The sequence below is a fragment of the Scyliorhinus canicula genome, chromosome 8 (assembly GCF_902713615.1).
Source record: "Scyliorhinus canicula chromosome 8, sScyCan1.1, whole genome shotgun sequence".
NCBI classification, from domain to species: domain Eukaryota; kingdom Metazoa; phylum Chordata; class Chondrichthyes; order Carcharhiniformes; family Scyliorhinidae; genus Scyliorhinus; species Scyliorhinus canicula.
In genome coordinates, this window is record NC_052153.1 from 4,429,139 (window position 1) to 4,456,234 (window position 27,096).

At 42.9% G+C, this 27,096-nt stretch overlaps 1 protein-coding gene across 1 annotated transcript in view; it reads right to left on the minus strand.

Moving 5' to 3' along the window:
• Window positions 1-11,626: 11,626 nt before the first annotated feature.
• Window positions 11,627-27,096, minus strand: part of tmem38b (transmembrane protein 38B) — a 30,596-nt gene continuing 15,126 nt past the window's right edge. Inside the window, exons 3-6 of the mRNA XM_038804040.1 lie at window positions 20,235-20,419; window positions 19,706-19,793; window positions 16,697-16,814; window positions 11,627-13,468 (exon numbers count right to left, since the gene is read on the minus strand). Of these exons, the coding sequence (XP_038659968.1) occupies window positions 13,235-13,468; window positions 16,697-16,814; window positions 19,706-19,793; window positions 20,235-20,419 (625 nt within the window). The 3' untranslated portion in view covers window positions 11,627-13,234. The remainder of the gene's footprint in view (window positions 13,469-16,696; window positions 16,815-19,705; window positions 19,794-20,234; window positions 20,420-27,096) is intronic.

Genomic DNA, 27,096 nt, shown 5'->3' on the forward strand with positions numbered 1-27,096 from the left:
AAATGTGTCAGTCAACTTGTGCACAGCAAGGTTCCCCAAAAGCTTGTGTGATAGATTATCTGTTTTTCAGGACACAAGGGAGGACCACAAATTTCCCCAGTAATATAAAGACTCATCAAAAGGCAACAAAAGTATTGACAGGAATAGCAGTCTAAAAGCAGAATACTATAAATCCCTTTCACGTGGAACTGATGATTCTCTCCTATCGATCTGTCACATCAAGGGGAAAGAGGAGCATGAGGATAAATTGGGTCCCACTACTTCAGACAACAGTTTGAGCCACAACTTCCACTTTCCCGCTCTCTCCCACACACTTACCTAGAGGCACTTATAAACGGGCCAGGGAGGGGAAAGGTGAGCAGGAATGAAATCCTGAGCATGTCACAGTGGGAAGTGGAAGCAGATCCTGCAGCAGAAGCTCTGGAGGGAGGGGAAGGTCTTGGCCGATGAACCTACAGACTCAGATCTCAAGAGTCTTGCTCTGGTCTTGCTAAACATGACATCGACAAACAGGAATGGAGGCCAACCTTAAGGTGTGCAGCAGATGGCAGGAGTCACAGTTGAGTCTATGGCCAGGAAATTCTCACCTCACGGCAACATTTAAAAAAAGTTATTTACAGAGGTGCTGTCCTGAACCATTGCATTCCATTTGATTAAGGCACCCCCCCTCCCCCCCCCCCTCCCCCCCCAGCCCCCAGACCTCCCCTCCCCCAACACACAGTTATATTAGGTAGGAAGTTCCAAGATTTTAGACCAACAATGGTGAATGACAACTCCATCCATTTTTGCAACTATTGGTCAGGGATTTACATTTTGGGGTGGACCCTTCAGTTTTGCACCATAAAGTGGTGGGAAGAGGGAAATGTGAACTATGTAGTGAATCAGCTCAGTGTAACGATCCCAGTTGATGTTATATCTGAACGGGAAGATCCACTTGCATACAGGGATAGAAGGTTCTGTAGCCAAATTTTCAGGTGACACTAAAATAGGTGGGACAGTCAATTCCAATGAGGAAATAAGAACCTCACAATTGAATATAGATCGGTTAGGGGAGTGGGCCAAAATATGGCAGATGGAGTTTAACGTGGATAAGTGAGCGGTCATTCATTTTAGATGGAAAAATGGGAAGGCAACTTATTACCTAAATGGGGAGGGACTTTGGGGTGCTCAAGTGCAGAGGGATCTGGGTGTCCTTGTGCATGAGTCACAGAAACTAGCACGCAGGTACACCAGGTAATAAAGAAAGCAAATGGAATGTTGGCATTTATAGCAAAAGGAATAGAGTATAAAGTTAACGATGTGTTGTTGCAGCTGTATAAGGCATTGGTAAGACCGTCGCTGAAATATTGTGCACAGATTTGTTCCCCTGATTTGAGGATAGATGTAGTGGCATTGGAGGCAGAAGAGGTTCACGAGATTGATTCCAGAGATGAGGGGTTTGTCGTATGAGGAGAGATTGAACAGTTTAGGCCGATACTCTCTAGAGTTTAGAGGAATGAGGGGAGATCAAATTGAGGTATACAAGACGCAAAAAGGTATGGATAAAGTACACGTGGAGCAGATGCTTCATCTTGTGGGGCATTTTAGAACGAGAGGTCATAATAAAAGAATAAAGGGTTATGGTGTTTGGGCAGGAAAGTGGAGCTAAATCCACAAAAGATCAGCCATGATCTTATTGAATGGCGGAGCAGGCTCAAAGGGCTAGATGGCCTACTCCTGCTCCTTGTTCTTATGTTCTTATAATCTTAGAATAAGAGGTAGCAAATTTAAAACAGATTTGAGGAGTAACTACTTCTCCCAAAGGGTTGTGAATCTGTGAAATTCGCTACCCCAGAGTGCGGTGGATGCTGGGACACTGAGTAAATTTAAAGACGAGTTAGACAGATCTTTAATTGGTAATGGGTTGAAGGGTTATGGAGAATGGACAGGACGGGGAGTTGAGGCCAGGATGGGATCAGCCAGGATCGTATTGAACGGTGGAGCAGGCTCGAGAGGCTAAATTGTCTACTGCTGATCCGAGTTCTTATGTTCTAAGAAAGAATTATTCCGCCTTCCATTTCTTGGTCTGTAGCCCTGTAGGTAACAGCACCTCATAGAATCATAGAATCTATAGAATTTACAGTGCAGAAGGAGGCCATTCAGCCCATCGGGTCTGCACCGACTCTTGGAAAAAGCACCCTACCCAAGCCCACACCTCCACCCTACCCCTGTAACCCAACCTAATCTTTTGGACACTAAGGGGCAATTTATCATGGCCAATCCACCTAACCTGCACATCTTTGGACTGTGGGAGGAAACCGGAGCACCCGGAAGAAACCCACGCAGACATGGGGAGAAAGTGAAAACTCCACATAGACAGTCATCCGAGGCCGGAATTGAACCCGGAACGCTGGAGTTGTGAGGCAGCAGTGCTAACTACTCTGCCATCGTGCCACCCCTCCCTCAGTATTGCACTAGATGTGTCAGCGTTGATTGGGTGGTCAAGGCTCTGGAGTGGGCCATGAACCCATGACCTTCTGAATCTGAAACAAGAGTTCTAATGTGCTCAGCCTCAACTTTGAGCACTAAAATTCATCCTTATAAATATTCATCTAAAATCACCTTTGTTGAGCATGAATCTAACTACAGGTTATACCCTCCCAGGCACAGAAACATTAAATTCAATCCACTTAAAACTTTACCTTATTTCTAAAGTTTACCAATACAAATACAAATCCCTTAAAACTATCATTATTTTCCCAACACCTTCCCCTTAGAAAGATTGAAATTTCGATTGACTTGAAGATTTCTTTACACTGACATTATACCCACTTCACACAAACTTAACTTGACAAATATCTAACCACATAACCTATTACATTATACAAGTACAGTTTTCTTAGTTCACAATTACACGTGTCATATTATATAATTACTATAATTAAACCAACACGATCATTTACCCAAAACAAAAACAGCAACAGTATCATCACAATCAATAAATGGTAACATTATCATAATTCAAGTCGTGCTTCCTTTCCTTCTAATTTCCAGTTTTCAACCCAGAAAGGAATGTTTCATTTAAGTCGATACAGCAAAATTGTCTTTTTTGTCACTTTTAGGCATAGTTCTATTTTCAAACCCACTTTCCAAATTCACACATGATAAATTTGCATTCCGATTTAACACAGTAAAAAAGGTAACTTTTGTGCATTAACATTTCATTTCTTCTCTTTTTTTTTTATAAATTTAGAATATCCAATTCATTTTTTCCAATTAAGGGGCAATTTAGCGTGGCCAATCCACCTAGCCTGCACATCTTTGGGTTGTGGGGGTGAAACCCACGCAGACACGGGGAGAATGTGCAAACTCCTCACAGACAGTGACCCAGGGCCGGGATTCGAACCCGGGTCCTCAGCGCCGTAGGCAGCAATGCTAACCACTGTGCCACCGTGCCGCCCTCATTTCTTCTCTTGTCAAAATCTCTTGTAGTTGTTTCAAGAATATTGTTAAGATGCTCCTCAAAATAGTAACGTGAACTTGCTTGTTTGCTCTTTGAAATTTTTGTGATCCTGTTGTTGCTCCTAGTCCCATTTCAAATGAGTTTTCAATTTTGTTTGTAGGTTCGTAGGATATCGGAGCAGAATTAGGCCATTTGGCCCATCGAGTCTGCTCCGCCATTCGATCATGGCTGATCTCATCCTGGCCTTAACGCCACCGTCCTGCCCATTCTCCATAACCCTTCAACCCATTACCAATTAAAAATCTGTCTAACTCCTCCTTAAATGTACTCACTGTCCCAGCATCCACCGCACTCTGCGGTAGCGAATTCCACAGATTCACAACCCTTTGGGAGAAGTAGTTTCTCCTCAACTCTCTGTTTTAAATTTGCTGCCTCTTATCCTGAGACTATGACCTCTCGTTCTAGAATGCCCCACAGGAGGAAGTAGCTGCTCCACATCTACTTAATCCATACCTTTTATCATCTTTTATACCTCAATTAGATCTCCCCTCATTCTTCTAAACTCTAGAGAGTATCGGCCTAAACTGTTCAATCTCTCCTCATACGACAAACCCCTCATCTCTAGAATCAATCTAGTGAACCTCCTCTGAACTGCCTCCAATGTCACTGCATCTTTCCTTAAATAAGGGAACCAAAACTGTGCACAATACCCCAGCTGCGATCTTACCACTGTCTTGTATAGTTTTAATAACACTTCCTCACCTTTATACTCTATTTCTTTAGCTATAAATGCCAGCATTCCATTCACTTTCTTTATAATCTGTCATAATCTGTCATCAGGGGCTGGTTTAGCTCACCAGGCTAAATCACTGGCTTCTAAAAAGCAGGCTAGCAGCACGGTTCGATTCCCGTACCAGCCTCCCTGGACAGGTACCGGAATGTGGCGACTAGGGGCTTTTCACAGTAACTTCATTGAAGTCTACTCGTGACAATAAGCGGTTTTCATTTCATTTCATACCTGCATGCTCGTTTTTTGTGACTCATTAACAAGCCATGTCAATTACTTCCTCTCTCTGAAGTTTCATAATTCATTCTACCCTTTCAACCTTCTTGCACAAGTTCTAAACTATTTCAGTCCATTTCTCAGTGTAACTTGAATGGTCTTTGGCAAACTGTTCACTTTTCTTTCTTCCAACTACTACATCTGGCGTGGATTCACCGACAAGTGCGGTAGCACAGTGGTTAGCACTGTGGCTTCACAGCGCCAGGGACCAGGGTTCAATTCCTGGCTTAGGTCACTGTATGTGTGGAGTCTGTACATTCTCCCCGTGTCTGCGTGGGTTTCCTCCGGGCGCTCCGGTTTACTCCCACAAGTCCTGAAAGACGTGCTGTTAGGTAATTTGAATATTCTGAATTCTCCCTCTGTGGACCCGAGCAAGTGCTGGACTCGGGGTGTTTCACAGTAACCTCATTGCAATGTAAGCCTACTTGTGACAATAAAGATTATGAAAAAAAATCAGAGTCTCTGGTCATTGACTCAGAAAGGTGGTTTTGCAATTTCAGCACTTTTTTCGTTGAAAATTCGCACTTTCCAATTCTGCAGGTACTTCAGGAGTTGTCCATTACTGACTCTGATACATCAGTATATTACTAAAATCAGCTCTTTGCTCAATTGGATCACTATTTAACAATGAGTTTTCATTCACAGGAACAACTTTCGAATTGCGACCATTCCATAGCATCCATCTTCTTCTTCAGTCCCTCTCTTTTACTTTGAAGTTCCAAAATCTCACTGTTCTACTCACAATGAAGTCCTAACAAATTGTTAATTTTGTTTTTTAAATTCAGCATTCAACCAATTATTCTGATTTACCAGAACCTGCTTTTCTTGCTCAAGGCATTTTCCATGATACTTCATAAATACCTCTGATGTTTGAAGTTCACCAAGTTTTAACCAAGATCAACCTTTGCTAAGTTTGCATTTCCAAGTATATGCTTCAAGCAGTTCAAATCCTCCGTCAACTGTTCCGCTTTTCAGGGCAGCACGGTGGCCTAGTGGTTAGCACAACCGCCTCACGGCGCTGAGGTCCCAGGTTCGATCCCGGCTCTGGGTCACTGTCCGTGTGGAGTTTGCACATTCTCCCTGTGTCTGCGTGGGTTTCGCCCCCACAACCCAAAAATGTGCAGAGTAGGTGGATTGGCCATGCTAAATTGCCCCTTAATTGGAAAAAATAATTGGGTAATCTAAATTTTTTTTTTTTAAAAACTGTTCCGCTTTTCCTGACTGATTCTCTCAATTCCTCTCATCATTCCTTTTTTTTCGTTCACCAACTCCTCTTTCATACATGAACGTTGATTTTCAGTGTCAATCAGGTGTTCCTTGAATTGCGTGTTATAGAATCATAGCATTTACAGTAGAGAAGGTGGCCATTTGGCCCATCGAGTCTGTCCGGCCCTTCGAAAGAGTACCCTATCCCCATAACCCAATAGACCCACCCAAACTTTATGGACACTAAGGGCAATTTATCACGGCCAATCCACCTAACCTGCACATCTTTGGACTGTGGGAGGATGGCAGGACATGAGAGAGTTCGAAAAACTCTGGCATCAGTAAACAGTCATTTTTCCTGACTGGGACTGCATAAAAATGCAATGCAATTCTGGAGACCCCATCAGGTAATAGGTAAACTATAACATGTGATTAGACCAGGTATTAGTAGATTGTGTAGCATCATTGCCTAAAATAAAGGCAGTAAGAAGTCTTACAACACCAGGTTAAAGTCCAACAGGTTTGTTTCAAACACGAGCTTTCGGAGCACGGCTCCTTCTTCAGGTGAATGGAAAGGCTTGTTCCAGAAATGTTTATATAGACACAGTCAGAGATGCCCCGGAATGCGAGCACCTGCAGGCAATCAAATCATCAAAGATGCAGAGAGAGAGGTAACTCCAGGTTAAAGAGGTGTGAATTGTCCCAAGCCAGTTCAGTCGGTAGGCCTCTGCAAGTCCAGGCTTGTTGGTGGGGGCCGAATGTAATGCGACATGAATCTCAGATCCCGGTTGAGTCCGCATTCATGCGTGCGGAACTTAGCTATAAGTTTTTGCTCAGCAATTTTGCGTTGTCGCGTCTCCTGAAGGCCTCCTTGTAGAATGCTGACCCGGAGATCAGAGGCTGAATGTCCTTGACTGCTGAAGTGTTCCCCTTCAGCACTTCACTTCAGCAGTCAAGGACATTCAGCCTCTGATCTCCGGGTCAGCATTCTACAAGGAGGCCTTCAGGAGACGCGACAACGCAAAATTGCTGAGCAAAAACTTATAGCTAAGTTCCGCACGCATGAATGCGGACTCAACCGGGATCTGGGATTCATGTCGCATTACATTCGGCCCCCACCAACAAGCCTGGACTTGCAGAGGCCTACCGACTGAACTGGCTTGGGACAATTCACACCTCTTTAACCTGGAGTTACCTCTCTCTCTGCATCTTTGATGATTTGATTGCCTGCAGGTGCTCGCATTCCGGGGCATCTCTGACTGTGTCTATATAAACATTTCTGGAACAAGCCTTTCCATTCACCTGAAGAAGGAGCCGTGCTCCGAAAGCTCGTGTTTGAAACAAACCTGTTGGACTTTAACCTGGTGTTGTAAGACTTCTTACTGTGCTCACCCCAGTCCAACGCCGGCATCTCCACATCAATAAAGGCAGGGCATCAGTACATTCTTACAGTCATGGATGTGACCACCCAATTTATGGAAGCTATACCTGGTGTGATGAGAATCTTAATGCATCTATGTTCAAAAGCTGGAGTGTTGTTATTTTACTTTGTTTGGGTTAAGTACGATAAATATCCTCTTTACTTTTTAAAAACTCAAAGAAACCGTGTGTTAGGATTATATTCATTGGAGTTTAGAAGAGAGGGGATCTCATACAAACGCACAAAATTCTAACAGGGTTAGACAGGGTAGATTCAGAAAGAATGTTCCCGATGGTGGGGGAGTCCAGGACTAGGGGGTATAGTTTAAGGATAAGGGGTAAAGGACTGAGATGAGGAGAACCTTTTAGGACTGAGATTAGGACTGTGGAATTCGCTACAACAGAAAGTAGTTGAGGCCAAAACTTGTAATTTCAAGAAGGAATTAGATATAGCTCTTGGGGCTAAAGGGATCAAGGGATATGGCAGCGGGGAAGGCAGGATCAGGGTATTGAACTTGATGATAAGCCATGATCGCAATGAATGATGGAACAGGCTCGAAGGGCCGAATGGCCTCCTCCTTCTTCTATTTTCGATGCTTCTATACATCTTTTACAGTCACCATGTGTAAACAGTTCAACACTCATTGAAGTAAGCATATCCTTTTAAAAACCTTGATTTTTGGGATTGAAGTTGTTCAGCACACAGCAAGCTTCAATGTGTATCAAACCCAGTCTACAGAGCAGCACTCTTCCCCATCCCAGAAGAAACCAATCCACATCTGGAGCAACTTTCAATGCCACAACTGTTCTCTCACTGATTACACAAGCAGTTGGATGCACCACATTTAACCATGGAGAAACATTATGGTTGGCACGGTAGCACAGTGGTTAGCACTGTTGCTTCACAGTGCCAGAGATCCCGGTTCCATTCCCGGCTTGGGTCATTGTCTGTGCGGATTCTGCACATTTTCCTAACTTTATTGCAGTGTTAATATAAGCCTGCCTGTGACACTAATAATGATTATTATTGCTGCTAGTGGAATTGAAATTCCCTCTGGTTAAGAAAAATTGAACCCATATACCACCCACGGCTCTTTATATTCCTGTAAAACAGCATTTTAATAATTAGATAATTGCTACACTACTAGGGTGAGAGGGGAACTGATAAGAGGTGCATAGGGTGGATAGGAAGGCATTTTTCCATTAGTGATGGAGTCAATAACTAGGGACATAGAATGAAGGTGAGAGGTAGAAGGCGAGGGGAGTTGAGGAGAATCTTTTTCACCCAGAGTGGTGGGCGTCTGGAACGCACTGCCTGATGGGGTGGTTGAGTCAGAAACTCTCAAGATTTTAGTCGTATTTTGATATTCACTTGTGCTAACATAAATCACCTCCAGAGCTAAGGACCAAGTTCCTTTTCCTAAACTGCCACCATTCTAATAATCTGCCCTGTTTTTGCCACCAAAATGGATAACCTTTTTACCCACTTTATATTGCATTTGCCAAGTATTTGCCCACTCAGCCAGCCTGTCCAAATCACCCTGCAGCCTCTTTGCATCCTCCTCACAGCACACGCTGCCACCCAGCTAAGTGTCATCTGCAAATTTAGAGATATTGTAACTCCTTCGTCCAAATCATTAATGTACATTGTCAACAGCTGGGGTCCCAGCACTGAACCCTGCAGTATCCCACTAATTGCTGCCTGCCACTCTGAAAAGGATCCATTTATTCCCACTCTCTGCTTCCTGTCTGCCAACCAGTTCTCTATCCATGTCAAAACATTTTTACAGTCTTTTACAGTGACTGTAAAAGATGTATAGAAGCCTCACGGTAGCATGGTGGTTAGCATCAATGCTTCACAGCTCCAGGGTCCCAGGTTCGATTCCCAGCTGGGTCACTGTCTGTGTGGAGTCTGCACGTCCTCCCCGTGTGTGCGTGGGTTTCCTCCGGGTGCTCCGGTTTCCTCCCACAGTCCAAAGATGTGCGGGTTAGGTGGATTGGCCATGCTAAATTGCCCGTAGTGTAAGGTTAATGGGGGGATTGTTGGGTTACAGGTATACGGGTTACGTGGGTTTAAGTAGGGTGATCATTGCTCAGCACAACATCGAGGGCCGAAGGGCCTGTTCTGTGCTGTACTGTTCTATGTTCTATTACCCCCAATACCATGAGCTTTAATTTTGCTCACTAATCTTTTGTGTGGGGCCTTGTCAAAAACCTTTTGAAAAACCAGAAACACAAACATCCACGGGTTCATCCATGTCCACTCTACAGGTCATATCGTCAGAAAATTCCAGATTTTGTCAAGCAAGATTTCCTTTTACAGAATCCATGCTGATTTCATAGAATTTACAGTGCAGAAGGAGGCCATTCGGCCCATCGAGGCTGCACCAGCTCTTGGAAAGAGCACCCTACCCAAGGTCAACATCTCCACCCTATCCCCATAACCCAGTAACCCCACCCAACACCAAGGGCAATTTTGGACACTAAGGGCAATTTATCATGGCCAATCCACCTAACCTGCACATCTTTGTGACTGTGGGAGAAAACCGGAGCACCCGGAGGAAACCCACGCATACACAGGGAGGATGTGCAGACTCCGCACAGACAGTGACCCAAGCCGGAATCGAACCTGGGACCCTGGAGCTGTGAAGCGATTGTGCTATCCACAATGCTACCGTGCTGCCCATAAACCATTTGAACCGATCCTGTCTCCGCTTTCCAAATGCTCAGTTATTTCATCCTTAATAATTGACTCCAGCATTTTCCCCACCTCTGTCAGGCTAACTGGTCTATAATTCTGCGTTTTCTCTCACTCCTTTTTTTAACAAATGGAGTTACGTTAGCTACCCTCCATTATATTGGAACTCTTCCAGGGTCTATAAAATGCTGGAAAATGATCATCAGTGTGTCCATTATTCCTTTTAAATTTTTTTTCGAGTGCCCAATTATTTTTTCCAATTAAGGGGCAATTTAGCGTGGCCAATCTACCTATCCTGCACATCTTTTGGGTTGTGGGGGTGAAACCCACGCAGACACGGGGAGAATGTGCAAACTCCACACGGACAGTGACCCAGGGCCGGGATTCGAACCTGGGCCCTCAGCGCCGTAGACAGCAATGATAACCACTGTGCCACCGTGCTGCCCTGCGCCCATTATTTCTAAGGCCATTTCCTTAAGTAGTCTGGGATGCAGAGCATCAAGCCCTGGGGACTTATCGGGTTTTAATCCCATCAATTTCCCCAATTTCCTGACTGATAAGAATTTCCTTCACTCGACCCTCTGACCCCTCGTATTTGCGGAAGGTTATTTGTGTCCTCCTTAGTAAATACAGATCCAAAGTATTTGTTCAACTGATTTGCCATCTCTTTGTTGCCCATTAGCAATTCACCTGATTCTAACGGTAAGGGACTTATATTTGTCTTCACCAATCTTTCTCTTCACATATCTATAGCTTTTGCAGACAGTTTTTGTTTTCTGCAAGCTTACTCTCTAGTTCTATTTTCCCCTTCCGAATTAAACCCTTTGTCCTCCCCTGCTGAATTTTTAATTTCTCCCATTCCTCAGGCTTGCTGCTTTTTTTGGCCAATTGATATTCCTCCTCTTTGGCTTTAACACTATCCCTGATTTCCCTCGTTAGCCATGGTTGAGCCATCTTCCCAGTCTTACTCTTGCGCCAGACAGGGATGTACAATTGTTGAATGTTCATCCATGTGTTCTTTAAATGTCTGCCATTTCCAATCCACCGTCAAGGTATCCTTTGACAGCTTACCTTAGCCAATGCATGTCTCATACCATCAAAGTTAGCTTTCTTTAAGTTCAGGACCCTAGTCTCAGACTTAATTGTGTCACTCTCCATTTTAATGATGAAGAATTCTACTATATTATGGTCACTCTTTCCTAAAGGTTCTTGCACCACAACATTGTTAATTAATCCTCTCTCATTATACAATACCCAGTCTAGGATGTCTGCTTGCTAATTGAAAAAATTGAAAATTGCTTATTGTCACGAGTAGGCTTCAATGAAGTTACTGTGAAAAGCCCCTAGTCACCACATTCCGGAGCCTGTCCGGGGAGGCTGGTACGGGAATCAAACAGTGCTGCTGGCCTGCTTTAAAAGCCAGCGATTTAGCTCAGTGAGCTAAACCAGATTAGACAGATGTGGCAAGCATGTGCACCTGCTTTATACACGCAGGCACTATTACTAATTTCTGGTCCACATGAGACTTTCTACCCCAGAGAGCTGTAGAAGCTCAATTATTGAGTATGTTCAAGACAGAGATTTCTAAATATTAAAAGGCATTATGGGATATTGGGACGATGCAGGAAAATCACATTGAGGAATAAGCAGCCATAATCTAGTTGAATAGCTGAGCAGACATGAAGGGCCGAATGGCCTACTCTTATTTCCTACTTTCGTCTGGTTCAGTGAGGGTGAGACAAGGCGCGAGAGTGAGGTACTGTAGTAGCATCTTGAATGACTGAACAACACTGCGAGAGAAAGGAAAGTTGAACTTTATTTGCATATCCTTCAGCAAAAAAACGCACATATTTTAAAATGAGTGCATATAGACCTGTTACATTCAAGTCGCTATTAACCCAGAAGTTATAAAAAGTGATCAAGTTATTAAACAGGCGTGTACAGAATGGTGATGGTGCATTCAAACAGTTTTCCCACTCCAGAGATTACCCAAACTAACACTTAGTTAACATCTTGCTTATCGAGGTAAGGTATGACGCCTGGCAGCACGTGGTTTTTAAGTGCATTCTGATGTACAGCAAGCAACCATTATGTATTATTTCACCATGGAATATGTAAAATCAAGCATTGAGAATAAATTCAGATGTTCTCTTGCATCATAGTTTAGGATGGAATTTTTCCAGAAACTCATCCTAAAATACACCATGAAGTAATTTTTGTCTACCTCATTTTGTTATCATTGCTTCTTTTTTTGCAATTATACAACCACAGGTTTGCAAAACATTTGTAAAATGGTACATCTTTGAACAGCAAACAAAGAATGGTGCCACAAAATAGTGTGTTGAATCACCAGTTTGAAAAGAAAGGACAAACTTTGTAAGAACAAAAGGAAACCATTTCATAGTCAATGCACAGAAGTTTGAGGTTAAAGTGAATTCCTAATTTACAGTACACAAAAATATTTTTTTAAAAAGATGCTCTAGTAGAAAACCAGTACTGAAAAGTCCAGTTTGACTATGACGCAAGTGTCATGGCTAAAAATTGTTTGTTTCTTTCCCAATTAATTAACAAAGGAAGGAAAGTTCAACTGGACTGCAATGGCTGACAGTCCACTTGGCTATCAATGAACAAACTACTGACAGCAGGAAGAACAGTACCTCAAATATATTGCTTGAACATGACTATATAACCTGAGTAAAGACTAAGGAAAGTATTAGTAAATAAGTCAGTACCTGTCTGAGCTCCCCCCACCACCCTCCATTCACATTCATCAGGACAAAGAGTCAGTCTCCTGGATATTTTATTAGCTGGAATATTGGAAGAAGTGCTGCAGTAAAGTCAATCCAAGCTGTATTGCCTTCTTTCACCAACAATCTACTTCACCCTGCCAACAGGAATGTCAGAGCTGGCTCTCAGTTGGGACTAGGCTTCACTTACCAGAGTTTTAAAATCCCCCCCCCCCGATCATTTAGCAATTGATCATTGCATTGTGGAATGTACAATTTCAATATTTTCTGGCACTTGGAAGATTTAAAACTAAACAGGAATAATTACATAGGATTTCCAATTGGTCACAATTCTTTGAAACAATATTTTAATCTTATAAATACTAAATTACAGCAACTTTTTCTTTGCACTAAAGGATCCTCAAATGCGGTGTGCAGGCATTTCCCAATTAAACCCATAGTAACATTGTAAAAAATAAAACCAGCACCAACAAGGGTCAATAAGTTGTTTCAATAACTTCAGTCTGTTTTATGTCTACTTGAGCTCTGCAGGAATTTTCAGTGGCACCTCAAGTGAATTTTATATTGCAGATGACTATTCGTTCTGCAAGAGTTTCTCAATTTGAAAACTGGAATGGAAAGATAATGCTGTGGATCCTGCAATTCTCGACGAATGTGTGTTATTCGGCCTTCTTGGTCCTCCTCCTTTTGATATTTTCACTTTCTTCAGAAGTTGCGCCCAAGGAGGCAGGGCACTGTGCCCCCAGTGCTTCCCTCTTATCAGAAGTTTCTGCTTTAAAATGCGATTCAGTGGGTTCAGTGGAAGTGGACTGCCAACTAAATGCCATATGGTACAATGCAACTTCCATAGGTGCAAAAGGGGAATGATGAATGTTAAAGAGCACCATTGCAACCTAAAATACAAAATGATATATTTGCCAAATTGTACAGAAAAGCCTGAACAATGCCAAAAGAATACAAACAAAAAACAGCATGGCAACCTACCAAAAAAAAAGGATACATGTTCACGTAGCTCAAAATGAGCAGCTTTCAAATGTAGCATAGCCTAGTAAATAAAGTCTCCAAAACAAATCCAAAAAGTTATTATGTTAGTGTTGAGGTCACAGAGCTGATCTCTAAACAGGTACAGTATAGTATTAATAGCAACTTCTTGAAATAAAAAAAACTTGAGGCAAACTCTGAATATGAACAATAATTTAGAAAACTGCTAAAGTTCCAAAATGTTGCAGATGCATTAAATAAAAAGGGGAGAAAATTAAATATTCTTAACTGTTATGAACTGAACAGCTGTTTATAGCAATCTCGCTCCAGTTACACGACACTGCACTGTTACCTTATTGTTAGCTGCTCAGCTAGATTTAACAAGTCATTCAAAACAAATAGGGAATGTATGTATCCAATGCTGGCAGGATAATACTTGCCTTCAGTCATCATCGTTTTCGTGGGTCTTTCGTTTGTAATCATAGAATCACTACAATGCAGAAGGAGGCCATTCGGCCCATCAAGTCTGCACCGGCCCTCCGAAAGAACACACCTACCTAGGCCCACATCCCCACCGTATCCCCGTAATCCCACCTAACCTTTTGGACACTAAGGGGCAATTTAGCATAGCCAATCCACCAAACCTGCACAACTTTGGACTGTTGGGAGGAAACAGGAGCACTCGGAGGAAACCCACGCTGACATGGGGAGAACGGTGATCCAAGGTTGGAATTGAACCTAGGTACCTGGCACTGGGAGTCAGCAGTGCTGACCACTGTGCCACCCCACCACCAATGAGTAAACGGTCACAAAAATAAAATCACTAACAAAACAAATTCAGCCAAAAATGCCTTTAACCACACTTCAGGAATCTTGCAAATTGGTTTTGTTTAACATAAGAAACACATTTATCTGTATTGGGTAAACAAAACACACACTTAGTTCAATGTGTCTGAGAATATGACCTTTTCCAGTCCTTACAGCAGGAATGTGCATTCACACCAATACAAGAGCACACCTTCCAAATTGTTAGAAGCAACAACAATCAGGAGCTTCTACTCTTTAGAAGATCAAATCATGTACTCTAGAGCTGGCATTTAGAGCATTATATGGAAATCAGCAGAAGGAATAGTGAAGAAACGAGATCAAAGTGCTGTGTATCCCACTGAAGCATTTCATTGTTTGTTGAGCAAGGACTTGTTGACGCCAGCGGGAAAACACATCAAGGTGGAGGACCTAGTTTTGATCCTTTAAGTGTTCCAAGTCAAAGTGGAATATCTGATAAATATGAAATAGGAATGTGCTTCCTCTTTGGAAAATGACATCGAAAGTGATTACTTTTATTAAAGAAGTCTCCTAATAAAATTCCCAGAAACTTAATTTGTTCTTTCAAAAACTGATCCTTATGAAATTCGATAAACAAATGCACAAAAATACTTAAATTTCTATTTGCGACTTATTCTGAAGGAAAGCTGATTTATTGTTACTAGGTCAGATTATAAATACTTCAAAATGTTTTATTTCTAGCACCGTACAAATTTGAGGGAGTACACATCAAAACATGTATAAATGAACACAATTACGAAACATCCAAACAGGCTTAGTTTTCACCGTGGCTGTTTAAGTCTTCCTACAATCCTTCCCTTAAATCAAGCATGCTCTTTCGTCCCACAAACCTGCTAGACAAGCTAGAGCATAGAAAAGGTACATTCCAAGCTGGAAGTGCTACACCGGTGGCAATAAAATAGCTCGGCTGTATACTCCTTATTGTCATCGATTAATGGGGAATCTCCAGTTTGCTTCAATTAGGTGTTTTGTTGTTATAGAAAATGCACCAATTTCAAGATAAATCCTTCGAGGTCATTTGTTGAAAGGGCAGAAAATGTAACTCTTTCCTCTCTCTCCCTCCGCCCCTCCGCCGCCCCCCCCCCCCCCCCCCCCCCCTTAGCAAGAACAATTTAGCAAAACCTTATCACTGGTGAAGCTTCAGAAAAATGTTCATCTTCACCTGGCAGCATTTCAAATAAAGTTGTTTCCAAATGGGAGAGGGAAAACAACCTCCCATTTCCCCCTTATATGTTATTTTTGTGCTTTCAAAGCACCAAGCATTTATAGGGAAACATATACGGGCAGCCCCCAGCGATGGCAGCATTACAGCAGAAAATGCCACCACATTGTAGGGGCAGAAGTAGAGCACAGCACCCACAACTTGGAATAATCCTTTTTCACACCAGTCTTTATACCTCCGAGGGATATTTGAAAGTGGAGGCTACTAATGAACAGAATTTGAGATGTATAATGCCACACCAGGGCAACATGGATAGAGGTTCTGAGCAGACATGTATTACATCTGAACCACATGCATCAAGGCTGAAAAACAGATCAAATGAACTGCAAATGTACAAAATGCAACACTTCTATCATAGAAATGGCATGACATTATTCTGCCTAAACAGCCACCCAATTATAGCACCGGGCATACCTTTACACCTGAATGCAATGCCGTTTGGATCATGGGCACTTTCTAGTACAACAAATTCACCAACATGAGCTATGTATTTTGTAACCAATTGAATACTCCTTTGGTTATTGATAAAATTGGTGTTCATTTAGGATTAAGGATGTGCTGTGCCAGAAGGGGTAAAACATAGGCAGGAAGGGAGGGAAGAAGAAAGCAGGCATGAAACACAAATGCAGAAGTGATCAGCATTCTAAAATTTTCAAGAACATTGCGATTTTAGATTAAATAAAGTAAGGACAATCTTGGGACAAATCTAATTTTTTTTGTAACACTCAAGATCCAAATATTGCTGTCTATAGAAAGCTTAAGCAAACACAAATTCAGCATTTATAAATACATCAGGTATCGACTGTCCCAGAGGTACAATAAAAACTAACACTTGTCTAACATCGCAATAAATTGGTGGTTTCCTATCTGCAAAAATGTTAGAGATTACATAAAGTCAGGTAGTGCAATGCAGACTCAAATGAATTTGCAAGTGCTGCAGAGAAAAAGTGTTAAATGGTCTCACCAGTGAAATAAAAGGGATTACCTACAGCCCTATTACTCAGTATTTATTTTTCAAAAGGCAAATTTATGTAACTATAGCAAAATCACAACTTTAATTACATTTACATACCTCTGTGGAAACAACAAACATAGTGTACAAAAAGATCAGGTTGTGTCTGGTAATAGGCAGATAATTCATCTGTTGTAAAGTAAAGAGTACAGCTCCTATCAGAGTTACCTTTGTTCCACTGTAACAGAAACAGGATAATTAGCATATGTATCAATCAAAAGAAAGTTAAACTCTTTCCACAGTCACTCCACAAAGAGGACAAATCAGAGTTAACTCTTCCTTTGACCAACTGAGTTACATTGGATATTCAGTAGTGTTCATAAGCTATTTTTAAACTTGTTGAAAAGTTGCCAAAGCTTTTCATCTGACACAATTATCAGGGCAAACGCAAGAATGGCAAATTTCAAATGATCACAACAATTTATACTACAGAAGAAAAGGATGGCGATTGGTTGGCAAGTCAACTCTGATTGGCCATGACATAGCTATGGAAAAACAGGGGCCGGGATTCTTCGCTACCCGGCGGGGCTGGGGGTCCCGGCGTACCGGAGTGGCGAGAACCACTCCGGCGTCGGGCCTCCCCAAAGGTGCGGAATTCTCTGCACCTTTAGGGGCTGGACCCGCGCTGGAGTGGCTCCCGCTCCGCCGACAACAGCCTTTGGCACCCCACCGACCGACGTCGGGTCTGGCCGAAAGGCCTTCGCCGGTCGGCGTGAGTCCGCGCATGCGCCGGAGCGTCAGCGGCCTCTGACGTCACCACCGGCGCATGCGCGGTGGAGGGGGTCTCTTCCGACTCCACCATGGTGGAGGCCGTGGCAGCGGCGGAAGAAAAAGAGTGCCCCCACGGCACAGGCCCGCCCGTGAATCGGTGGGCCCCTATCGCGGGCCAGGCCACCGTGAGGGCACCCCCCGGGGTCCGATCGCCCCCCCCCCCCCGGACCCCGCTCACGCCGCCTGCTCCTGCCGGCACCAGAGGTGGTTTAAACCACGTCAGCGGAAGAGGCCTGACAGCGGCGGGACTTTGGCCCGTCGCGGGTCGGTGAATCGCCGTGGGAGGCCCGCCGACCAGCGGGGCACGATTCCCGTCCCCGCCGATTCCCGGGTGGCGGAGAATTCCGGCCACGGCAGGGGCGGGATTTACGAAGGCCCCGGGCGATTCCCCGACCCTGCGGGGGATCAGAGAATTCCGCCCAGGGTACCCAAGCTCCTGGGTAATTCCAAAAAAAAGGCACAAGACTTGAACATATTCATTTTGTTTGCAGGGAACGGGTCATTGCTATTCTTTGACTGTCTGTCACAAACATTATCCAGGCACTGCCAACAACCACAAGTCGGCATTTTCTGGTAGCAGTAGGAATCCCAGCTAACTTTCCCCCCTTTAGCACAAGGATGATATGAACATTATCATGCAATGATGAGATTGGTGTGTGGCACAACATGTGCAACACGTCCCAATTGATCACTTTACGGTTGTCCACAGCAGATGTAATCTTCCTCAGTCTCAGGTTGAACTTCAGCACCCACTTACAAATGGGAATTACTGATATCTGGGGATTGGTGGGAAACAAAGGAGAGAGATGTCATCTGGGACTGGCCCTTTTTAAGAATTTAGTCATGCAACCGTCAATTCATCATTCCCATTCATTGCACTTGGGCCCTTATCCCAAAGAATACCGCATTTTTTATAATATTAATAATATTGCACAAGAACCCAATTAACAAAAACATCCCAAAGCTATGCTGGGTCAGGAGGTGAAAAAGCAGAGAGGATTTGTGAATGGTTGCTCAACTTTTTTCAAAGCATGAAGTTGATCATTTGGTAAGTCATTAATATTCTTACTCTTGGTTTTAAAAGTTGACATAGAAATAGGATGTCAGTAATAAAAGTTGGCTGCAGGATATGGAAAAATTACACCTCCAGAACGGCGAACATGGCATCATTTAAACTGTTGTACCGAGCTGTCAAGATGCAAAAATAATTTCTGGCAGAAACAGGAGTGCTTCCCCAGGTCAGCAGAAATTGTCTACACTGTGCTCCAAAATATAAAAGAAGCTCAAATTTTCCATACCAAATTCTGACAGAGACATGCATTATATACTCCTATACAATTTTCTAATCCCTTTTTAAATAATTCTTACCCAAAATGTTGTCTCAATTGTCTAAATGCCAACCCGCATTAACCAAGTAATATTTCTCAGTGGAAGAAATACAAGTTGAGAAAATGTGCTCTACTAAAATTATGTTGTCGGATCTGAGAATGGAGTCATCTTTAATATTCCTGCAGCCAGAGTAATTTCCCAGCAACTAAGTTACTTCAGACTCTATGTTGAGTTTCACCAGGCTCCAAAAATAGTGTGACAATGGACTATGGTACTCAGAGAATGGATCAGTGAGGCAATGCATGTTCGATAACTTCGAGCCAGCACTAGCTGAAGGTCAAGGTGAAAGGAATCTAGCTGGTTGGGGTAAGCTGTAATGGAGAGCCCTCAACATGGCAATGGTAATGGTTAAGTTAAAAATACAACAGAACTTTGCAACTTTGGAAGAAAAAGATCAGTTTCTTCACATTGGTTCATTAATGGTTTTTTAAAAAGGTCGCGTTTTATGCTGTTTCTCATTGCAAGAGGACAGGGCATTCCATTCGTTTGCAAACATTGATGAAATGGGGAAGAATGTAACATCTTTTCCACTGACCAAAGGGAAAATAAATAACTTGCAATGTAGGTGTTAGAGATCTTTGTCATTGAGGGTGTGGAAATAATTGATCTTGCATATGAATTTAGGATTGTTGGACTCTTGGCCATGCCTTTTTCAGTGAGCTTTAGATCATTATAATTTCAAAACTCTACAAGTAATGGATTTCCAACAAAACTATACTGCCACAGTTTACAATCTTTATCACATTAAGTACGGCCAACTATGGAAAAAACATTAATTGGGCAATTAGGTCCAAAGTGATTCCTTGACAAAAGACAGCCAAAGAATCTGAAGTTATGAGATTTTTCATCTTTACCTCAGTTTAAAACTGCTTAGAACAAATTCAATGCAATTTTAAAACTGCTACGTACTAGGACATTCTCAGCAACTCATTTCTCTCAGGTATCCAGACACCCCGCACTAGTTGTTCAAAATTAGCTATCAGCCCAGAACCAGCACCTGTGGAAAGAGAAATTTTGGACATACTATAAATTGAAACCAAGAATGTATTTCGAAGAGAAAACAATCTACCCGAAATTATGTGCGGAGGTAATATTAACAATGTCAGTAGTGATAATAACAGGCAATTACTTCAAAAAGGTCACAAAACCTAAAAGTCTCCCACCATTATTTTATTTTGCAGTGTAATCGCACCCCACCCAGACTTACTCAACTACACATTTCCTGGTGGCACAGTTGGTAGTGCATTTTATAGGCAAAAAAAGAAACAAAGTAGCTGGAGTTCCTTTTCCAGATTTCTACCAGGGTGGAGGAGGCCACTGATGCCAGCTGAACAGTTGCCACAACACAAATCAGTGGTTTCAGAAATGAAAGGCAAAGCTAAGCCCAGAACAAAAATTTCAAACCTGACACGATAGAAACCCAAGACAGCCCACTTACCTTTAGCCCATCCAACAGCAATCACGGCCAGCCAGCCATTTCTGTAGCGACTGTGTGCATCCTTTACACCGCCAACAATTTTGCGGGCTCTTGTCACTTCCTTCATACCAGCTATAAATAACTTGGATGGCAAAAAATTGCAGCATTTGTAGAACTTGTCATAGGGACAGTAGAATATCAAATACCTAAAAATATTGAAAAAAGTAAAGGGATGAGCACAGCACAATGTGTCTCCAATGAAAATTTATATTCTGCAAAATTCATATCCACTGACATCTTTCAGAATTTTTTGGTTCAACCTTTTTGCCCCACTTCATGGCGTCATAGAAACATAGAAACAAGAAGCAGGAGGAAGTTGGCGGCCCTGCTCCGCCATTCATTATAATCATGGCTGATCATCCAACTCGTGTTGTACATGCCGGGGTACAAATCCACAAGAGCTGGCCTTCTTTTGATACCTGGGCCAAGTGTCATGTTTTAGTCCAGGACGATTATTTGACAGAAAGGAGTGTTTCAGTAAAGACACATGCACTTTACATGTGCTTTTTCCTCCAAAGTGTAGCGAACTGCAGGATAGTTGCTCCCGAGTCAAATTGTTGTCCAAATCCAATCGACTTGGATCTTTTGATGTCCACAGGTCAGTTTCCCCACTGCACAGTCATAATATTAAGGAGTCCCCAGTATATTCAGTTTCTAATTCAGATAAATGGTTTGATTTTCTGCTTAATAAAAGTTTTTTAAAAATAACATGCTGAAATCAAGCATCCTGGAATGCATCGGGATCTTTCAGGTGAAAGATTACGGCTATATTTTATGCTATTTATCATAAAACCAATCCTCTTTTATCAGAGATCTATAATGCGGCGAAAAAACATTGAGAATCCATCCAAGCAGGAATTGTACAAATACTTTTCAAATTAACTTTGGGCTGCTGAACAAGGCAAATAAAATCCTAAATGTTTCCTCTCTGCTAAACAATGGAAGCAATAAACATCTGACAGCATCTTTGCGCCCATCCACCACCGTAACGATATGGTGCTGGGTTTAGTGTTTCTCGGCAGGGTGAGGAAAGCAGAATGGAAACGGAATTGCCCCAGTCTTCTTTGCTCGTTCAATCAACTGGTGGCTGGCTAATCAATGCCATAGGGTGGGAGGGAGGCCAATTAGAAGGGCAAAGGAGGCCGCAGCACCAAATTGGCACTGATGTCACATAGCAGAGCAGTACTGCCGTGAACTGGAAGTCAGTAATGGCTACAATAGTAAAGGCTCCGCACTCTCAGAATCAGTTTTAATGCCAGCTTTCCCAGCAGAACCTGTGGCATATTTAATCATGGTCCTGGTGGTAGGCCTTTTCTACCGCCCTTGTGCTGCCTCGTTATAACTGGTAGAAAAGACTCCCATCCCTTTCCTCATCTGGTGCCTGAAATATGCAGGGTACAATTAAATATTGTATACTATTGTCTCATTAAGAAGCTTCATGATAATAGCTTATTAGCGATTTGAAAATGACAGACAAGTTGCTAAATTTCTCATCCATTTGCCTCCATATTTGGGAGACTGGTATGTATCATATTGCTGACACAACACCGTCACACCAAAATTTTAACAGCATGAGGAGGGAGCAGTGCGCCCATTTTGGGAATGTAAATTCAGCCTGATTACATTTAACGTAACTGCCAAATGCGTTTTAAAAAAAAGGACCTTTCTCACACAATAAAAAATTCAAAATTTGACCCGAGAGAAGTCAAGGAAATCACATGTACACTGTTTAAGAAAAAAATACTGTGCTACCAAAATAAATTAAACAAAAGGCAAAAATCATCTCTTAAAAGCAGCAGAGTCCAGTGTGGTCTCACTTATTGCCCCCTCCCAGTACTCTATTTAATGCTGCTGATACGCACCTGTAATTGCAGGAAATATGGATAGCCAAACAGAAAAAAGAAAAGACTATTATGGAGGCTGTTCAAGAGGAATGAAAGTTTTCAGTGCGAGTCAACTCAAGAGAGGCGTAGTTCAACTACAGGAGCAACTCACACCACTGAAATCAGAGAAGATATCAAAAGCAAACTCAAAACATGGGCCAGGATTCTCTAAAAACGCGGCTAAGTGTTGATGCCGGCGTACACACCGGAGTGTTTAATGCCGGTATCAATGGGTCTCTTGACCCACCAATTCTGTAGCCCACTGGGGGCCAGCATGGTGCCAGAGTGCTCCGCGCTGTTCCAGCTCCCGTACGCGGCGTGCACTGCTTGCTGCGGGTCCGCACATGCGCGCGGCGGCCGCTTCCGCAGCGGGTCCACGCAACATGGCAGACCCACACAGTGGGCCGGCATGGAGGAAGGCAGGCCCCTCCCCCAGATCACGTGCCTGGCCGTAGTGGGAGCCCACCCCCCGGAGACTTCCCCCCCCCCCCCCAGGACGGTCACCACAGCCGCGATGCTGAGCAGAACCATACGTGAACTATGCCGGCGGGAACTCGGCCGGCCAACTGCGGTGAATCGCCGCAGGGGTGTCTTTCAATGGCCCCCGACCGGCGCCCCGTCGGCCACGTGCGACTGCTGGAGATTCCCCAGTTGCCAGAGAATCACGTCCTGCCATTGGACCCGATCGCGGGTCTGAGGCCCCATTCTCCGCCCCCGCGCCGAGTGCCATTTCGGCACGGAGGCTTGGAGAATCGCAGCCACGGAGTATTCTGGAAAGTTGTTTTTAAGAAGGTTGGACGTGGGATGCTGGTTGACAACATTTAAGTTGCACAGTATTAACGAGACCGCACAGGAATTTGGTTCAGGACAGGAAACAGTGATGAGCACATATCTCTGGGCAGAGATGAAGTGCCACAATATCAAAACTTATAAAAATAGGAAGCATGGTGAAGACAACTATAGTATGTTTCAGAAGGAAAATAAATTAGTATTTACAACAGGCAGATAAACTATAAACTCCATGCTCACAGTTATAATAGAAACTGTCACACTGTAATTAAACTCTTCAGACAGTGATAGAGTTGCTATGCCTCAAGAACCTCAATGCAGCATCAGAAGAAGTTCAATAACTTCACAAGTGGTCAAAGTTAGTGAATGCATCTTCAAATGTCACATCCTACCAACTGCCACATCCTACCAACTGCCACATCCTACCAACTGCAGGTCTAACCTCGGACACCGGGTCCCACTCACCCACCAATAATCAGACTTCAGACCTAAACATTCATATTCTTTACACTTAGCACTGCTGCAAGTTCCACATCCACATCTCAAAAGATTCCACACATATTGCCAACTAATACGATTCAACCATGACGGCCTCATCACGCACATTGCATCACCCTCACTGTCACACTTCCCTTCCTCTTGTAGGACAAACATAGGAATTAGGATCAGAAGTGGGCAATTCAGCTCCTCAAGCCTGCTCTGTCATTCAATCAGATTATTATTTTTTTAAATTTGTTTACATTAGCATGTTTCCAATCCATTGGCAGCACATGACCAGAGTGACAGACCACCCAGTTTGTGTGTTTGAATTGAAGGTCATGGCAGCAGTGAGGCTGTAACCACTGAAGATGACAGTATCCTCGCAACTGAGCCCCCCCCACCCTCCCCACATTCTACACACACTTTCTGATTACAAGTTGCAGACGATGTAAGCATGCCCTTCTCATTTCCGTCCCCTCCTAGCATTACACCTTACTCTTCTCCTTTCAGATACTCAAGACTGCCACTTGGCCAAGCAATGCAAGAACACCAAAACGACAAAGAAGATACACCATCACTCAATTTCACAAGCGCAGTGTTATAAACATTAAGTAATTGAAGGATAAAATGGAGGCAGGATATGCACATGGCAAGACACCAGGCACAAGTGGGCTGAAGTTGGTGGGTGGGGGCAGGTAGAGACTAGAAGAAGGTAAAGTTGCACAGAAACTCTGCTGTAGAAGATTCAGATTAGAATTTCAATGTAGAAACCTACAGAAGGATAATGATGGATACGTACAATAAAACGGTACCCTGAGAAGCCTGTGGTCAATGTCAAGGAGCATGGAGGCGTCCAGCACCTTATTGGCACAGGGCTGCGCATAAAGCCTGGACCGATCCTTTCCAGCATTGAAGCAGTGTCCAATTCCTTTCACACAATCAATCCAACCATGATGCAGTATCAGGTAGCTCATATCGCAGCTTCCATTGCAGCACAAAACCATCCATCACCCAAAGTTTGAGTGATGCAGTGTAAGCCGTGACTGCTGTCACACCATTCCAGCCAGCTCCCATCATGGCTACAGATTAAAGTGGGCAAAGGTACATGCAGGTGACACATCAATCAAACAGATTACTAGAATTAATGAGGCACCATCTTGGGACAAAATGTTAGTGGCTCCATGGAGTATGAACTTGCTGTCCTATCTCAGAAAGACAGCATTCATCCCTATTGTGCTACAAATGCCCTTAACTGCTGCCCCTCAGCCCAGACTGCTCCTGCTGAGATGGTGCAGTCTGCAGTTGGGCCGTCTAGGTCTAGCTGTTCAGGGGCGTATTCCAAGGCCATCGGTAGTCTTCTCCATTTAAAGTCAGCAGCCTTCCACCAACCATTCTGCATCCATTAGGATAGCACTGCAAACACTATAGCAGCCAAAGACACACTGAATATAGGGAATGCAAAAAGGTGGTTAGTTTATTTTTAATGTACAACATGGTATGGTTTAATTTATAAATTAGGATATGATCTTTTATTTTGCATTACCATTTTTTGATTGAGGCCAAACAAACAATGTGGTGGTTAATAACAGGGAAATTAAGGTGTGGAACTATTGGTGAATGGGGAAATTGAGGTTGCAGTTACCGATATCACACTGAGATTAGTTCTTCACAGCCTAGCTGGTAAGGGCATACCGAGATTTGTTTCTCTCTTCCTCTTCTCCTACTTCATTGCATGTTAGCCAATCGCATGGGCTGTACCATCATAATGGTCAGGTTCCACAGGATACCATCACGGACCCGACACCTGCACTACTAAGTACTGCAGGGTTTCTCTAGAATGGTTTGTTTCAGCATGCCAATGGCTTTCTTTTTCACATTTCATGTGGCACCAAGGGTTTTATTGTGTGCATGCAGTCTACGTATTGTGCACCGTACTATCCGTGGTTGCCCAGTGACCACCCTTTGGTAGCGTGCCCTACAAACCAGGCTCCTTATCAGCACAGAAATTCATATATAATGTTGCTCAATTATGTGGTAGGCAGAAAATTATTTTGGACTGACAGCAGAATTAAACAACATATTCCGCCGGCTGTTTGCAAAAGGCAGAGTACTGACCATATTCAACCAGCCCCCATGTTTGCAAAATCAAAAGCTAAACGTCTACTGTGAGGTGTGATTCTGAGATTGGGCAGCGCTGGCACTAATAACCAATTAAGATAATCAGTCGCGCTCTTAATGTGGCTCATTTACCCGTGCTAGAAGTGATATGCATTATGCGCAAGGACCCTTTCTCCTCAAGCAAGTAATATGCCCAAGCCTTGAGCCTTTTTTAAATGACCAGGAGCTTTGACAAACTTTTTGTTTTCTCTATGGCAATACCTTGGTGTTAGGAAAATAAAGGTACTTTTACAGGATTTGGTAAACATTAGAAAAAAGGTATAGTTTCAAATGGATTTATATTAATGTTTCTGTGCTTGGAAGGATAAAACCTAGAGATAGATTTATGCTGGACCAAGGTGATTGTAAGTGTGGGGGTTGGTTAAGTTCCAACTGCAGTTCTATTGTGCTTATAGAGAGCTATGGTGCGAAGAATAAATAAACCAGCAGTGGTTGCTTAGCAACGGGGGCCTTGTGAGGTAGAGAAACTTTTAAGTTTTAGTTTAGCTAATTTGATTGTAGTTGGAGATAGGTAATGAGAAAGAAGGCAGCTCTCACAGCTCTGCCAGAAGCAGTTGGTTTTAGAAGGCTAAAGGGCCAACATCTCTCAGTCTTGCTAGAAAAAAAGCCATACTATGGAGTAATGGTTAAGAAAACAGATGCCAGAAACTTAAGGAAACTAGAGAAATTAAGAGATGTTTCCAAGTCATCTGAAGTTAACGGAAGAGAGGAAATTAGGAACCAGAATAGATTAATGCTCAGTAAATGTCACAGGGAGTTGAAAAGGTCAGAAAGATATCTGCATTACTGAGAAATTACTACAGTTTGGGAGACATTGTTTGAAATAATTGAGGAAATCACTGGCTGGACCTTGGAAGTTTGTGTAAAAGCCTTTAAGATGAACAAAACCCGGGAGAGGTGTTAAACCTGAAAACGAAACCTTGATGGAAGCAGCGGAGGGAAATTTAATTAATTTAAAATAAGATTTGAAAGTGTGACTTTTGAAAGCAGAATTTGAAGTAATTCGTGTGGAAGCCGGAGTTCAGTGAGACAATGTGGCTCGCGGTATAACAATCATCTGGTGGGATTTTGAGACAAAGTCCACAGACATTAACTTGGGTTCAGAGAGGGATGTGTCTTACCATAAGTCATCTTGCGTACTTAAAAGGGGCTTGTGTTAATGAGACCACTGTAGTTTAAGATGTACTTTGTAATGTATGTTCATTTTTAAATCTGTGTGTATTTGTTAAGCAAAGTGGGAGCAAAGAAGTATTGTATCATAATCCAATTTTCCTTATTTAATAAATATTTTTTTCTTGTTGTTAAAAGTAATTAGCCGTCCCGTGACTCTGTTCCTCAAGATTTTATAAATAAAAGTTACATTCTTTTGAGCCAAGGTTCCGTTCTGGGATCTTTCCATCCAGTTATACCAACGGAGATTGTAACACTGTCAATCAGAATCGACTTGCCAACCAATCAGCATTCCTTTTCTCCTGTAGCATAAAATGTCCCAG